Source organism: Ctenopharyngodon idella, chromosome 14 (assembly GCF_019924925.1).
Source record: "Ctenopharyngodon idella isolate HZGC_01 chromosome 14, HZGC01, whole genome shotgun sequence".
NCBI classification, from domain to species: domain Eukaryota; kingdom Metazoa; phylum Chordata; class Actinopteri; order Cypriniformes; family Xenocyprididae; genus Ctenopharyngodon; species Ctenopharyngodon idella.
The window spans coordinates 14,904,646-14,920,056 of record NC_067233.1 but is presented as its reverse complement, the minus strand read 5'-3'; the positions used below and the strand labels follow the sequence as shown (position 1 = coordinate 14,920,056).

The 15,411-nt window shown below is 39.0% G+C and overlaps 2 protein-coding genes across 2 annotated transcripts; one reads left to right on the top strand and one right to left on the bottom strand.

Annotated features, from left to right (window-relative positions):
• Positions 1-606: 606 nt before the first annotated feature.
• LOC127525685 (BEN domain-containing protein 4) lies at positions 607-9,876 on the bottom strand. Its single transcript, XM_051918402.1, has 5 exons — positions 8,876-9,876; positions 5,415-5,978; positions 4,340-4,431; positions 3,741-3,981; positions 607-2,430 (listed from the first exon to the last, which is right to left on the bottom strand). The coding sequence occupies exons 1-5, from the start codon at positions 9,339-9,341 to the stop codon at positions 2,189-2,191; spliced, it is 1,605 nt and encodes a 534-aa protein (XP_051774362.1). The 5' UTR covers positions 9,342-9,876; the 3' UTR covers positions 607-2,188.
• An 845-nt stretch (positions 9,877-10,721) lies between these two features.
• shisa3 (shisa family member 3) lies at positions 10,722-15,286 on the top strand. Its single transcript, XM_051918403.1, has 2 exons — positions 10,722-12,005; positions 13,786-15,286. Exons 1-2 carry the CDS (start codon positions 11,732-11,734, stop codon positions 14,370-14,372), a joined length of 861 nt encoding a protein of 286 aa, XP_051774363.1. The 5' UTR covers positions 10,722-11,731; the 3' UTR covers positions 14,373-15,286.
• The last annotated feature ends 125 nt before the right edge of the window (positions 15,287-15,411 follow it).

Below are 15,411 nucleotides of genomic sequence, written 5' to 3'. Positions count from 1 at the left end.
TTACTTTACCCAATACTGTAAGTTTTCTATATCTATAGGGTATATTATACTACAATACACTACAGTTTACTGTAGTAAAAACTAAAGTATATCCTACTACAGTATTTATTAGTTTATCAGTTCACTTTAGTTAATACTACAGTATGCTGTAGCATTAACAAAGTGTTGTAAATACTATACAGTATACTACAATTTACTATAGTATGGTTCGAAAACACTATACTATAAATTACTACAGTATTTTCATGTTTAAAACAACAACATAAAGAGTTCAAACTAGCCTAAAATGGTTTTCTGTCTCTCAGCCTGGTCCATCTGGTCAGCTGTCTGGTTTTAAATGGTTTTAGAGGCACTTTTCACTTTGAGCCTAATTTTACTCTCATGTTTATCATGAATAATACGCTACAATATCTGAATGATTTGATAAATTGTAGGCACACTCACCCCGCAGACATCTGCTATTATTCACACTGGAGTGAATTTGACAGCCTTTGAATTGGTTTCACAAAGAAACGCTGCAATGGCTTTATTGTTGTCTACTGCCATCTATTGTTCAATCTCTGGAATTAATAGAGTAGCTACTATTGAATCACAACACAGATGGCATTGTCTGAATCAGTTTGTTGTTTCATTGTCTTTTTTCATTTTTTGTCCACATTACATAAATTCATCTTCTGTTTGAAAAGAAAATAGCATTAATAAGTAGGGGGGGGAAACAGTCTCATCACTTTTGGTGGGGTTCACAGTGTTGACACATTCTTTGAACAGACTAGAAGACTAACAATTTCCAATCACCATGGATTTGTACAATCACAACAGGCTACATATCACAACAACAGAAGCTTTTGTATGTCTGGTAGTCAAAGGCAACAGATACTTGGTAGTAACTTAGTTTATACCACTCTGACACATCATCATCATCCGATTAATGTTAGGGAATCGCTGGCATTTAAACCTGTGAACTCGGGTGATACAGTAGCCATTAGTAGCATATGAATGAGGCCACAGATCTTCAGATGAGAAACCCCCTCAATGATCACGAGTTTTGATGTCGTGTGAACAGGTTTAAATGTTGGGGATTCCCCACCATCTGATATCTGAAGAAGTGCCATGGAGAATGAATTTAAAATGTAGTTAAATGACATTTGACTGAATCCTACCAGACATTACACAATGACCTGGATGTATAAACATTTTCACAGACAGAAACTTTGTCTAAGGCATTAAAGAAAGATGGTCTGTTTTCAAACCCATTTTTCTTTTGTTTGAAAACCCAAACAGCCAGAGGCCACTAATGCAACAGGAACACCAAGAGATTATCAACAGTCTGAATTGGCAGTATTTGTAGTTCTTAGTGGTAGATGTCTCTTTTTAAGGCATTTCATGTAGTTTCTATGCAGTCACACAGAATATTATAGTGTGGTAGAATAAATGATGATGGGTTGATCCTTTAAACATGTTCTTTGTGGTGTTTGACACAATTTATAAACAGCATCGCCTCCTTGTTGGACCTTTAAAGTCAGAGGAAAGATAAGGAAGCCAAACAACAATTTATATTATAGATTACTGTATCTCCACAGTCACAGATGCGGACAAATTCAGTAATTTTATCCTACTAAGAAACTGATTTTTACAACATCACAGTTTTTTTATAAACATCACAGATTATTCATGTCATATAATGAGAAAATAAGGGGCAGCACTTTAAATTCAACCTTATCAGAGAGAATAACAGAACATCATAATAGCACCTCATTTATAGGCTGTCTGATGAACATCTGACCAATCTGACAAGAAAGGAAGCTCTCCTTATTATTTACAATGGAGTGAAACGGATACATTCATGTTGCTATAGTGGATCATATTCTCAACGGAACAAATTTGGAAATGGAGCAAATAACAAACCTGATATTTTGTAGAATTCAACCAACTCCGCTGCCTAGTGACTACTAACCATTTAACACAGAGTTAAACAATAAAGCATGGAAGAATCCCACATAAATCACTGGGTAGGTGTGAACTCCCTGGAATGTATTGACAGGAAGGAATAAGGATTATGTTCACCCACAAACCCCGTTAACATGATGTAAGATCTGCAATCTCTGTGTGATCTGATCCGGACTGACAGTAGGGCTCACTCCTCAACATGATCCATTTGAGTGCTGAACGTTGGATGTATGTTTCTTCTTTAGTCCCCCAGGCCATTCTGTGAGCCCTTCAGATAGAGCTCATCCTGAGAGAGCTGCCCGTCATAGCTCTCCATGTATAAACTACCACTGCTGCTGCTACCACTGCCCCCGTTACCCAGAAAAGTGCCTACAGCCCGGCCCTGCCGCGCGTGTCCTACTGCATCGCTGAAGACTTTGTTTATCTGCTCCTCAGAGGGCATCCACCAGTCTGGATTAGAAGCACAGTGCATCCGGATAAACTCTGAGAGAGGGAACACCGCGGGAGATAGAAAGGGAGGAGACAGAACATGTGAGATGCTAAATTAAGTTTGAATAATTATCTCATTGAGAATCTGATTAAAATAAATGCCTCCCACATACTAAAATCAAAAAAGTATAAGGGTATGTTCACACTTGTAGTTCAGTTCTCTTGGTTCTTTTGGTCCAGCGGTCCAGACCAAATAAGAAAATGATACATTTAGCCCTGGTTTGCTCATTTTTAACACCAAACCTAAAGATATATATAAAAAAAGCTTTCATAATTTATATTTTTAAATATAAATTTTAGATTTATATTTTTTTTAGAACTTCCAAACCAATGCTATGTGCTGGGCTAAATGCGCTCGTTGTACATGCGCACATATGATGGTATTTTTACCAGCTTAGAGTCAAAAAAGAGCCAGAAATTTCTCTGTTACAAACACAAATGAGGATCTACTGAAAGAAGATGCGGTTCTGACGCCTGTACCGAACTGTAATGGGCAACACCGTGACTAATACAAGAAAAAACAGGTATGCTTGAGCAGTCTGTCATTTTAAGGGGCTGTTTTTAGTTCGCTTAGATGTCTTTGGTCTGTGTTGCATTCATATTTCAGTCAAATCGCACCAAACAGGTTCGGATGGTTAGTTCACCCAAAAATGAATATTCTGTCATTACTCACCCTCATGTCGTTCTAAACCCGTAAAACCTTTCATCCGTTCACCTTCGGAACACAAATTATGATATTTGTAGACCTTCTGGTCTCCGATAGACTGCAACATAATTACCACTTTTTTAAGGCCCAGAAAGGTAGTAAAGACATTGTTAAAATAGTCCATGTTACTACAGTGGTTCAACCTTAATGTTATGAAGTGACGAGAATACTTTTTTTGCACAAAAAACAAACAAAAATAACAACTTTTTAAAAATAACCCAGAAGCTTGTTTTTTTTTTGTGCACAGAAAGTATTCTCATCGCTTCATAACATTAAGGTTGAAGTACTGTAGTCACATGGACTATTTTAACAATGTCTTTACTACCTTTCTGGACCTTGAAAGTGGTAATTGTGTTGCAGGCCAGAAGGCTCACGGATTTCATCAAAAATATCTTAATTTGTGTTCTGAAGATGAACGAAGGTCTTACGGGTTTGGGACGACATGAACCTGAGTACTTAATGACAGAAATTTCATTTTTGGATGAACTAACCCTTTAATCAAATGAACCGCACTAACAGAGCAATCGCACCAGAGTTTGTTTTAATCAAACCAAACCTGCCAAGTGTAAACACACTAAAAATACTTTTAGCTCACTACCTCTGAGACAAGTGACCTTGACGGGGTTAAGAGGCCGTCTCTCCGGTCCTGTTTCCCCTGTGTGTACCGAACGTTTCCTTTTCCCCAGACCGCATGAGTATTTCAGCTCATCTGTGGTGAACACAAACCGGATAAGGTAACGCAGGAGCCGCCGGCCATCTTTTTTTGAGGAGTTGACTGCCTCGTCCCACTGCTTATTGGTGATGAAGAGAGGATAGTTACCCAGAAGCTGTTTACTGCCCTATTTAAAAAAGACAGATTATAAGATTATAGATTGTAGAGGAGAAAAATTCTTTAATGCTGTCTTTAATCTTTAATGCGCTTTAATGCATGAACATTTCAACAGACACTGCGCAAAATATTGTCCCCTAAAAACAAGCAAATTCAATATAAAGAACTGAAACTTTACTGGAATTCTGTTGCTTTTAGATTTATTTAACAGTTCGTCAAAGTGATATTTTCATAACCCCAGATTAGACCTTAATTTGAATAACAGTTTCAGTTCATGTTCCACTGGTAACAGTGTCTTGCATAAAGTTGTGTCACTGTGGTTTTCATAACTGTTTTAACAGAGGATTCTGATTTTCAGTCAGGCTCACCTCAGTAAGCTGCTCTTCAGGCTGGGGCTGCACAAATTGGTTGTAGTGCTGAAGAACAGTCTTAAAAAAGTCCAAAACATTCTGGCAAGGAGCTGTTGAAAGCACAGACCAGAAAAACTTATTGGTTGGTGAACGTTTAGTATTATTTAAACCAGCTGAGCTGTTGCACATATGCCAAAAACAATGAACTGTTAGGTGCAATATGTATTTTTTTCAATTAAAGTTTTATACCTAATGAAATTAATGGTGCAACTATGAAATGAATGAATACATACTACTCACTTTGATACTATCTGTGTCTTAGAAAAAGCTGCTGTAATATTCAGAAGGGGTTTCCCCCTTCATAGTGGCAATTCTGAGAGAGTACATTGTCTTGTTAACTTTCAGTTGTGGAATAAATTAATCATAGGTGACAAATAGTGATACTGAGAAAAGGGTATTTTTACAATGGCATCCAAAACTGAAAACTTTTCAATACATACAAATAATTTCCAGTGTTAAGGCAGGGCATGTAAACAGCTAAGGACAAAAAAGAAAGGTCTAGTCTTGGGGGGACTAAAAATATTTTAGTCCCCCCAATATGACTAAAATATTTTTATTTTATTATTTAAATTCTATAAATTAAATCTGTAAGGAAATATAGTTGCTAACTGGTGCAAAAATACTATTGTACAGTAAAATTAAAAAGACGAGTATTTAATAATAATAATAATTTTTATTTTTTATTTTACAGAACAGCGGTACTATTATTTATGGCTGCATTGATTTCTCTCCTTTCAAAAGTTAAACTATTTTGTTTTTATTTTGGCAAAAAAAAAAAAAAAAAAAAAAAGCTTTTCTTTTGTTGACAACAGATTTATAAACAATTCTCATAACAAATTCATGAGAATCTACTCCAGCAAGTACAATAAATATTTAGCCTGTTACATTGTACACCTTTAAAAGTAGCTCAGGATTGTCATAATAATTTAGTGAACATTTTTGCAAAATTATTATAAATATGAAATCTTATAGTGGATTCTGTGTCTATTATCAAGACTGAAATAAAAGAAAAGCATCAAATAAAGTTTTATACCTGGTATGTTGTCCAGTTTGTGTCTCAGTTCCTCATTTTCCTGCTGTAGACTAAGAACTTCCTGTTCCAGCTCCATACAGCGTGGACAACAACCTTCATCCTCCTCGTCTTCCTCAGGCAGTGTGGATGAGGGGTGTCCGTAGGACTCTGACGGTGCTGGTGAAGCCCAGCCGCCTAAGTTCTGCCTCGGGGACCCTGATGCTGCCGGCTCAGCGTCTACTGGGCGGCACTGTTCACTGTCTGATGACTGGGGTCCGGATAGCAGGTAGTTCTGAAGTGACTCTGTGAAAATCCGGAGGAAAGCGGAAGTCTGCTGCTGGTTCCAGTGGTTGCCCCGTTGGGTCTCCTCACCTGCGTTCTCCAGGGATGACTCCTCCGACCTGGGCTTAGAACTGAGCCTCTCTCTGGGAGACAGGCTATTGTCCTCCTGTTTTATGAGAGTAGAGATGGAAGAGGATGGAGGGGCCAGGGAAGGCTGGGCCTCAAGCAGCCGTCCGTTGCTGTTGAGGAGGCTGAGCACTCGACTGCACTGCTGGGCAAAAGCATCCAATATGAGCCGGTTTTCTATGAGGAGAGATCAAAATTACACACAAATACCCATAACATTGCAGCATTTGGATTTCATTTCATTTTTCATATTCAAAAAAATAGTTTAAACATAAATGAAACTATCATGTATTTCAAAACATGCATAAGAAATAGCATAACTTTTATACAATGAAAAAACATGGTGACCACAGGTATTTTTTTTAAATATTAATTTTGTGATCATTTATCAGTGCTATTTTGTATATCTCAGATATTCTGCTAAACTTCTCCTTTAGTACTCTATGAAAGAAAGATAATAATATTAATATGATAATACGCTACTTGCTCATTTCTTTTGTACTATTCATGCTATTTGATGTTTCAGTAAGTTCATAGAAAGACCATAAAACTAATCCACATGAATTGAGTGGTTTAGACCAAATTTTCTGAAGAGACACAATCACTTTATATGATGAACAGATTGAATTTAGACTTTTATTCACATATAAACATTCATCAACTCACACATCATTTGTGGTAAATGTAAGTTCAAGCATGTTCGACGTGCAAGAACCAACGAGGTTCATTCTTGTGTGTTACACAGCACGTTTGAGCTTCTGCAAGAAGCTTGTTCTCACGCGTCAAGCAGTTTCAGTTGAGCTTTTTATGTTCCCTGATCAATGTTTATATGTAAATAAAAGCCTAAATTTAATCTGTTCATTATATAAAGCAATCGAGTCTCTTCAGAAAATTTGGACTAAACCACTCAAATCATATGAATTAGTTTTACAATCTCTTTATGAACTTTTTGAAGTGGTAGTTGCGTAGCTGTCAATGGAGAGTACAGAACTAGCTCAGATTTTTATTAAAATATCTTCATTTGTGTTCCGAAGATGAACAAAAATCTTACGGGTTTGGAACAACACAAGGGTGAGTAAATGATGACAGAATTTTCATTTTTGGGCAAACTAACCCTTTAATATTTCAATTTAGCCTAACATCACCATAGTATTGCTTGCACAGCATCTTTATAAACTCTATTTAGGCTTTTTTGTTATGTCCTTCTTGTCCTCCATTTGCACTTTCCATCATTTTTATCTTTAAATCTGCAACTAGGCCCCGCATGCCTACAGATTCATGAGATAAAGATAAGGATGCACATACACACACACACGCACACACATACAAATATCTCATTTACATGGTGTCACTGTTCTAATAAACACTGTTCATTTCTTCCAAATTCTCTAAATATGATGAGAAGCAGCAGAGAGATTAATAAAAGGAAAACGCTGACCAACCAACCGCATACAATTACTCTGTCTCCCCACAGCCTTCTGGCCGCGCCCAGATGCAGAATCTTAAGAGGATGATTATGAATTTGCCACCCTCACACAAAGACACAGGGCAGACAATTATCAGCTCAGGCAGTTGCTGTGGCACCCATATGACTGACGGGCTCGAGCCTCCGCCGTCGCCTGGATGTGTCTATCAGGCTTAAGCAGATGTGGCCATTTATTAACATGCGAAGCATCTCTGTTTACCCCCAGCAAGATGGATTTGATATCATTCTCCTCTATCGTTCCCTCTCTCTTTTCCTTTGCTGCTGTCATTCCGTCTCTTTCCTTTCACTTCCCCTTTCTCCTTCTCTACCTCCCTCTCTTTTTTCCTCCGTTATGCCATGCAGAGTGAGCCTCATGAAATTTCATTAAACACAACATGTGCCGCAGAGCCAAATTTATGAGCCACATTTGTTTTAATCACAATCCCTTTGGAGGAGCTTTTAAATGCAATTTGGATTATTGCACTGATCTCAGAGCTGTGTCCTTGGGTGTCTACGGCTCCTTTCCCCAGAGCTAGAAAGATGAAACCATTAGCATTGTCTGAGTGGCCAAAAAATATCCCCTATGTATTATTTTGCAGCAGATATTCCATAAAAATATTCCATAACAATAAAGCAAAAGGGCTGCACTGTTTACACTGTGAACTCTGATCTTCATTGGAAACACCCACTATGTGCAATTAATATTTAGTGAAACCCTTTTAATGATGTCCAGGTGAATTTCAGAATGGACTCTCCATGTTAAACACTGCATTAAAAGATAAAAAATGTGCATGGTTGATCTTAAACCTTTCCATATCCAATCTAATAACTTGTGTGGAGAAAAATAGATCAGCTGAATGTTTTGACAGACACTGAGGCGCCCTGCTGTATGATAATGACACAACTTCTCAATTTGAGAAGGCCTGAGGCTCTGATGAATGAAAACAATCTCTGGTGACAAGCACATGAAAAACAATTACTGAAGTTGGGTAACTCATTGAGTTGGTGAGAAAAACAAGACACTCTCCACAAATGCATGCGGGAGCATCTTAAAGCAGCATGTAAAGAAACCAAACAGTACTTGTTGAGACTCGTGTTTGTTATATAGCTCATCTCTATGATCATGAGACCAGTGTTTACATTTTATTGTAAAACTCTACAACTCTTCATTACGGATACTCATTTTTGTCTTGTTCTATTTGAGAGATGAGCAGTGTTCATTTTAGAAATTACCTAAAATGAGCAGGTGTGTCAACCACTTTGGTGAATACAGAAGACTCACAATGTCATCTCAAAGTGTATGACAGAAACAGAACATGTTATTGCAGGGGTATTAGGAAATTGTTAAGCTCTGTTGTTGTTTCCAGTCATTATTTTCGGGTAAAAAACGATTAACGAAATTAAGCATGTCGACAATGCTTGAATAAGTCGCATCATTTGGGCGTGGATATCAAAACATGGAGTCGCGTTTAAAAAGTAATTCCCATATGAAGGAAAAAAATAGCCTACACTTCCCTTTCTTATTCGGTTGCTCGAAGTTAGACAGTTTAGGTCTCAGCTTCGTGATGAATTCATGTTAAAAGTTTCTTAGGCAAACTTGTTCACTTACCTGAGCTTATTCTATAGGTGCAGTCTGGAGACTGGTGGCTGAGCTCGGCGCGACCCGCCGGGTATCTGCCTGACTCCTGGCCGGCGACCCTCCTCTGGCTGCCAAATGATGCCGCCGCCGCTGCCGCCGTAGCCCTCCCCGCTGATGATGCCGCGCTGGATGTCGCCACTCTGCTGCTGGGCCTGATTTCGCAGGGGATACGGTTCTGCTGACTGCTGCTGATGGAGAGGCAGGCTTGAGGAAGCGGCACGCGCTGTGAATACTGCTGCTGTTGATGACTGAGATGATGAGGATGCTCTCCGAGCTGCGGGATGTCCACCATTGTGGGTCTGTCATATCTCGCCTTGCCCGCCGCGCGCTTGCTCTGGAAGGTCTTGAGGGAGCTGTACGGGCTCCGCTGCTGCTGCTGCCTGCAGATTTTGGGCGCAGAGAGACCCTCGTCTGCCGGTAGCATCTCCTCCTCCATCTCCCTCGGACTTGAGTGTCGTTCTGTCCCGGTATGGTTAAATCAGTTATCCCAGTGTCTCGCCGCCTTGCTCTGTGTCTCAAACACTTCTAACTCTGTCTGAGATACTCAGAGGGTGGGTGACTTTATTGACAAGTCATTGCTCCAATCCCCTGGCGGTAACAGCACCCGCTGGCTTTAATTCTACCAACAGGGGAATACCGGCGGCGCCGCACGCGCCTCGCCACTCGGTGTGTATATGTGGCTTGTGCTCCCATCAGCGGGAGCGTCAGATGAGAGAGGTGCAAGATGATATAAAGAGGTGTGCATGATCCCTCCATTTTTTTCTTCTTTCTTTTCTTTCGCATAGCCATGTTGTATACCCATGCTTTCTTTGTTGTTATGTTTAGGCTGAACTGACAGGGAAAAAACGAAAAGAAAGAACTTTAGGACTTATATTAGAGCCAATTGGAAATACAATAAATGCAAAAGGCTAAAATATTAAACCTCCGCATTCACAAGGTGTCAAAAATAACGGGTAAATAAATTAATAAAAAAAAACAAACACAGGCATTTAAATGTAAATTAAATGTAGCTAGTTAATTACATGTCATATATACAGTTACATTGATAGATAGATAGATAGATAGATAGATAGATAAATAAATAAATAAATAAATAGTGTTGTTTTTTTAGGAGCGCAGGTGTAACAGCATCGGGGCTACTGTATCACTCCTGGATGGAAGCAAATGGGGAACAGTTTTCTGAACCTTTTTGAAAGTCGGAGTATCTTTGCAGCGGGTTTCTCTTATCGTGTGGCGGGAGCGGGAAATGGAAAAGCCGAAGTGGAGCTGGAGCCAAGTACAGAATGCTTTGAGCAGGAAAGGGAAAACGCTGTTAGTCCGTTCCACTCGTGCGTGGCGACACCTAAAGATTGAAACTCTGCTGGAAATAGTTTCATTTGCAGAAAATGTAGGCCTATACATAGGCCACTAACTGGCCAGAATAAATTACTCGCTACTGTGTATATCTTCGGCCAAACACCAGCGTGCTGTTATTCGGCAGCATGAACATCAAGACTGCGAGTGTGAGAATGGAATCAATAAATAGGTTTCTCCGTCTACAGGTCTTTTAAAGGGATAGTTCACTCAAAAATTAAAATTTTGTCATTTACTCACCCTCAAGTTTTTCCAAACCTGTATGAATTTCTTTCTTCTGCTGACCACAAAAGAAGATATTTTGAAGAATGTCAGTAACCTACAGCTGATGAGCTTCAATGACTTCAATAGTATCTATAGAAAGAAAGAAAGAAAGAAATAGCCTACTATGGAAGTTAATGGGGCACAATTAAGCTACTGACATTTTTCAAAATATCTTCTTGATCAGCTGAAGAAATTCATACAGGTTTGGAACAACTTGTGGTCGAGTAAATGATGACAGAATTTTCATTTTTTGGTTTACTATCCCTTTAACCCTATGTGATGACCATTTAAGCCCTTAGAGAGGCATGTGTAAAATAAACAAACCAAAAACGTATTATTTCTTTTCATAAAATACAAATGAGCCTGTAAATAATAGCCTCCAGTGTGTTATCAGCTTTCCAAAAACAACAATGGCCAGAAGAGGGCGACAACATGACACTTATGAAATTTTAATTTTAATTGTAAAGACTCTAAGCTAAAAACAGCTTGAGCAAAAAAGAAACTGTTAAAAAAAAAAAAAAAAAAAAAAGAAAGAAAGAAAGAAAAAAAGAAACAGACTTTTCTATTAAAGATATTGGACAGAGAATACACCTGAATCGGGTCCAGATGAAACACTCCCCGGGCAACAGGACGTAGATTAGATACAAGCTGTATGAATGCGCACGTCCGGCCGGCCAGCTGCGTGCGCGTCATAGAAACGGAGCGGGTGCGAGTCTAAAACAAACTCACGAGAGCAGCACATTTCAAAAGTCGCCTCAGAGCAGACGCGCGAGTCTCTGTGCAGTCAGAACTTCTTGGGAAGAACTGCAAGATAGGAAAGTGTTTTTACCAGTCATTGATAAATAACGTATAGGTGGCAGTTCATTATTTTACATCCACATGGATATCAAAAGTAGGCATATTCGATGAAAAGTTAACGAGACTAAAATGTCAGTAATCAGCGGGAGCGGATAAAATGTGGATAGAATCATGGAATTTCTGGAAGTGATATTTTAAATCAATCTAGACCGGAGCTGGATGATTCCTAATATTGGATTTGGACAACAATTTTGGATTTAACTCCACTGACTGATTTAAATCTTATGAGCTGATGGAGTATTTTCCCAAATCCTTGCTAGTTCGTTTAAAGCTCGCTTAACCCCAAAACGCCAGTTTATCAGGCGCGCTCTGTTTGAGAGGAACTGGCAAATTAAAGCGCATCTTGCCGGTATGGTGCGCCTGCTGAATTGCCTAGTCTTGGGGTATTTGACATGGAATCTGCGGATATCTGATGCCCGGGGAGAGTACTGTCACGGCTGGCTAGACAGCAGTGGGAATTATCATGATGGCTTTCAGTGTCCGGAGGACTTTGATACGGCGGACGCGACGGTGTGCTGCGGGAGCTGCTCGCTGCGCTACTGCTGCGCGGCGCCGGACGCGCGCCTCGACCAGGGAACCTGCACGAACGACAGAGAAGTGGAGAACAACACGCAATATGCTGCCCGTAAGACACAGATTAACTCATAAATAAAAATATTAAATAAAAATTAATAAAATAAAAAAGTAAAACACTCAGAAAAAAAGCTGAGTATATATATATACACTCACTATATATAGCCTATATAATATTCGCCATTATATGCCTATGATTCAGGCAACTGACTGAAACTGAACAAACGCCAACTATAAAGTTTCTCATTTATAAAAATGTTTTTCCTGCAAAGTAGTTTTATCCTCTTACTATTAACAATTTTTAAAAACAAATGTGTAAAACAAATAGTTCTAGATAGCATGTTTTATGAAAAATGGGCTACGTGTCTAGTTTAGAACAGGGATATAAAATTAAGCCGTATTGACATCTGGTTGAATTATAATAGTTTACTTGTTACCAGCAAAATTATCACATTACAGAATGTCATAACAGGATTATGTGATATTTTTGGTCTTAAGAATGAAGAGTGTATTACACAATGCTTTACTCAGATAAAATGCCAGCAGAAATAAAAGGATTTCATATGCCAGCACTTGGCTGACAGACTTATTTGAGCAGAGCAGAGGTTAACCTGACACACCTGCACTTCTACACACCCACTGCATGGAGAAAATGATCTTATCATCCTAATTTGTTGATTTCGAACTTAACGGTTCAAATTCAAAGTGGTTGAAATGGTGCAGTCACTGCATGTGGTGATTTTAATTAAAAATAAAATAAAAATAAAAAGCAATGAAACAAGTTTATTTAGTTGGCTGAAATGTTTGCAGTGTTTTAAGAAATGTATAGTACATTATTACTACACAACTAATCACATTCATGAACAAACTAAATATTGTTACAAGTCATATTTTGATAAAGGCTTCATTAATGATTTAGACACGACCTGTCAAATGTCATCTGTATGACCAGATGATCATTATTCCTCATTCCACATAATATCGCCTACTGATCTCAGTAACATGTACATAGGAAAAGTAGGAAGAAATAATGTTTATGTTGGTGACTGACCCCCAAAACTGAGTCATGTCTTAATATCTTAACATGATTAAACATTCAGTTTACACAGACTTAAACTGGGTACACAAACACATTTGGGTGCTTTAAAGCCATAACCTCAAGCAAACAGTGGGAATGTGCTTTGAATATTTTAAAAACAGTTTTTGCCAATTTAGATATTGAAAAGATAGTTAATGTGTACATTTATGTATTAAGCAGTTAAAAGATTCCCTTTATATAAAGAAAATGTGTTATATCTTGATTTAGCTCAACACTGGTCATTACTTTGCTGTTATTGGTGCTTTCAAAATTAATTTTCACTATTAAATAACCAAGCAATAAATGAAATCTTAAGCAACAACTATCACACATTTTCAATAGAAAAGGATTTGAAAATAACATTTGTGAAACCATAATTTATAAGAGTGTAATGATAATTACCTAAATTCAAAGTCACATTTATTTATATAGTGTTGCATACTTATAATTAATGTTGATTCAGTTCAGTAAGTGTCAATGTTGCACAGTTTATCAATTATGAAATTAACTTGATTCAGCTATAAAGCAGCTCTACAGAAGACAATAGTGTCATTATTCAGCTCAGTTCAGTTGAAGTTTTATTCTCGTCCAGTCATGTTAGTGCAGTTGTTAATTTTACTGAATATTAAGTGTCCTCTAAAGAACTGTTATTGTCATTAAAAATTTGTTTTATATCATGCTCAATATTAAGTTTAGGAATATAAGCATTATTGGATTCAACTCTTTAAGCACCAGTGCCGTTTCTCTCTTTTAGAGCCCATCTACGTGCCCTTTCTGATGGTGGGCTCCATCTTCGTGGCGTTTGTAGTGGTGGGTTCTCTGGTGGCCGTGTACTGCTGCACCTGCCTGCGGCCCAAGCAACCCACCCAGCAGCCGATCCGCTTCTCGCTGCGCAGTCAGGGCGAAACCATCCCCATGATCTTCACCACAGCCCCTCCCAGCCAGCGCACACCGTCACGCCAGTCCAGCACGGCCACCACCAGCTCCAGCTCAGCGGGAGGAGGGAGCTCAGTCCGTCGCTTCTCCCTGGGCCGGGGTGACACGCTGGGGCAGTGTTCGCAACAGCAGCTCCTGATGGTCTCATCCTCCTCAGCGTCCACTCCTGTGTCCGTGACCCCGACGCAGCCCTTACTGCCTCCACCTCCTCCACCGCCCTACACCTCCCAGCAGGGCCTACAGGGCAGCAACTCCCTCCAGCACACACACGGTCACAGCCAGTTACAGCTGCACCACCAGACCCTGCAAAGCTCCGGGTTCCTCCTGCCACAACAATACTTCTTTCCCCTACCGCAGGAACCCTTCTCTGGGAACAAGGGCTTTGCTGACTTCAGCCAGAGCTGACCTGGGCTTCTCGGCTGCTGCTCAAAAAGGAGACGGACACCAAAGAGTCGGTTATTCACAATGTGTTGTTGTAGACTCATATTACAGGGGCTCCTGCTCAAGGAAACAGGCACTAATACGTCTTTCAGCATGTGGGAGTGCAGCTGGAATTTAAGAGAGCCATGTGGAGCGCTAAAGCTGCTGAGATAGTGAACTATCAATCTGACAGACACTCAGGTGCTGGATACAACACACCAGAACATGGACGCCTACTTCAAAGCACCTATATCTACAATTGATCATATCTTGTATGCACTTTCAATCTGCTTCTATGATATAAGACGTCTTATTTTTGAAAAACACATTTTTGAAAAGTCAATGACACTCCACTGAACATTTAGCCTCTGTATTTGAGGTAATCTGATTAAGGAAGAACAGATTATAAGAATTTTTTCTTGACAATCTCAGTTCTGCACAAGTCGTGCACACAAATAGTGCCATGTATGAATGAGGGTTTTATAGAAATGGTATTAGATTAAAGGTTTAGTTACCAGACTGAGATTGTTCATAATGTTTAAAACAGGCATTCATCATGCGTTATTCTCGCTAATAATACGTACAGTATCTGTCACATCAGGAACACATGTTAACATCATATGAATGCACAGAACTTCTATTTTTATTGTTTGGAGAGCGTTCATTCTTCAATTTTGTATAATTTGTAGCAATTTAAGCCATTACTGGCTCTGTTTCAGATTACATTGGCAACAGTTTGTATTTTGTTATAATTTACATGAGTCGTTTTGTAAATGATCAGGTGTATCTAAATGTACAGTCCAGCTGGAACTACATCATGTGATGAGACAGCCTTCAACTAAGTATTATGGTCTCTAACCTCAGTGTTTTTGAGCTAAATTAAACTGTTTTATCTTTCACCCGTGTTTAGTTGGTTTCACCACTATAAACAACAGTAATGCATTAGATTTAAGAATGAAAGAGACACATTCAAGAAACTGTATGCCATCACTCACATAAGAGGTTCCACTTTAGAACAGGATGA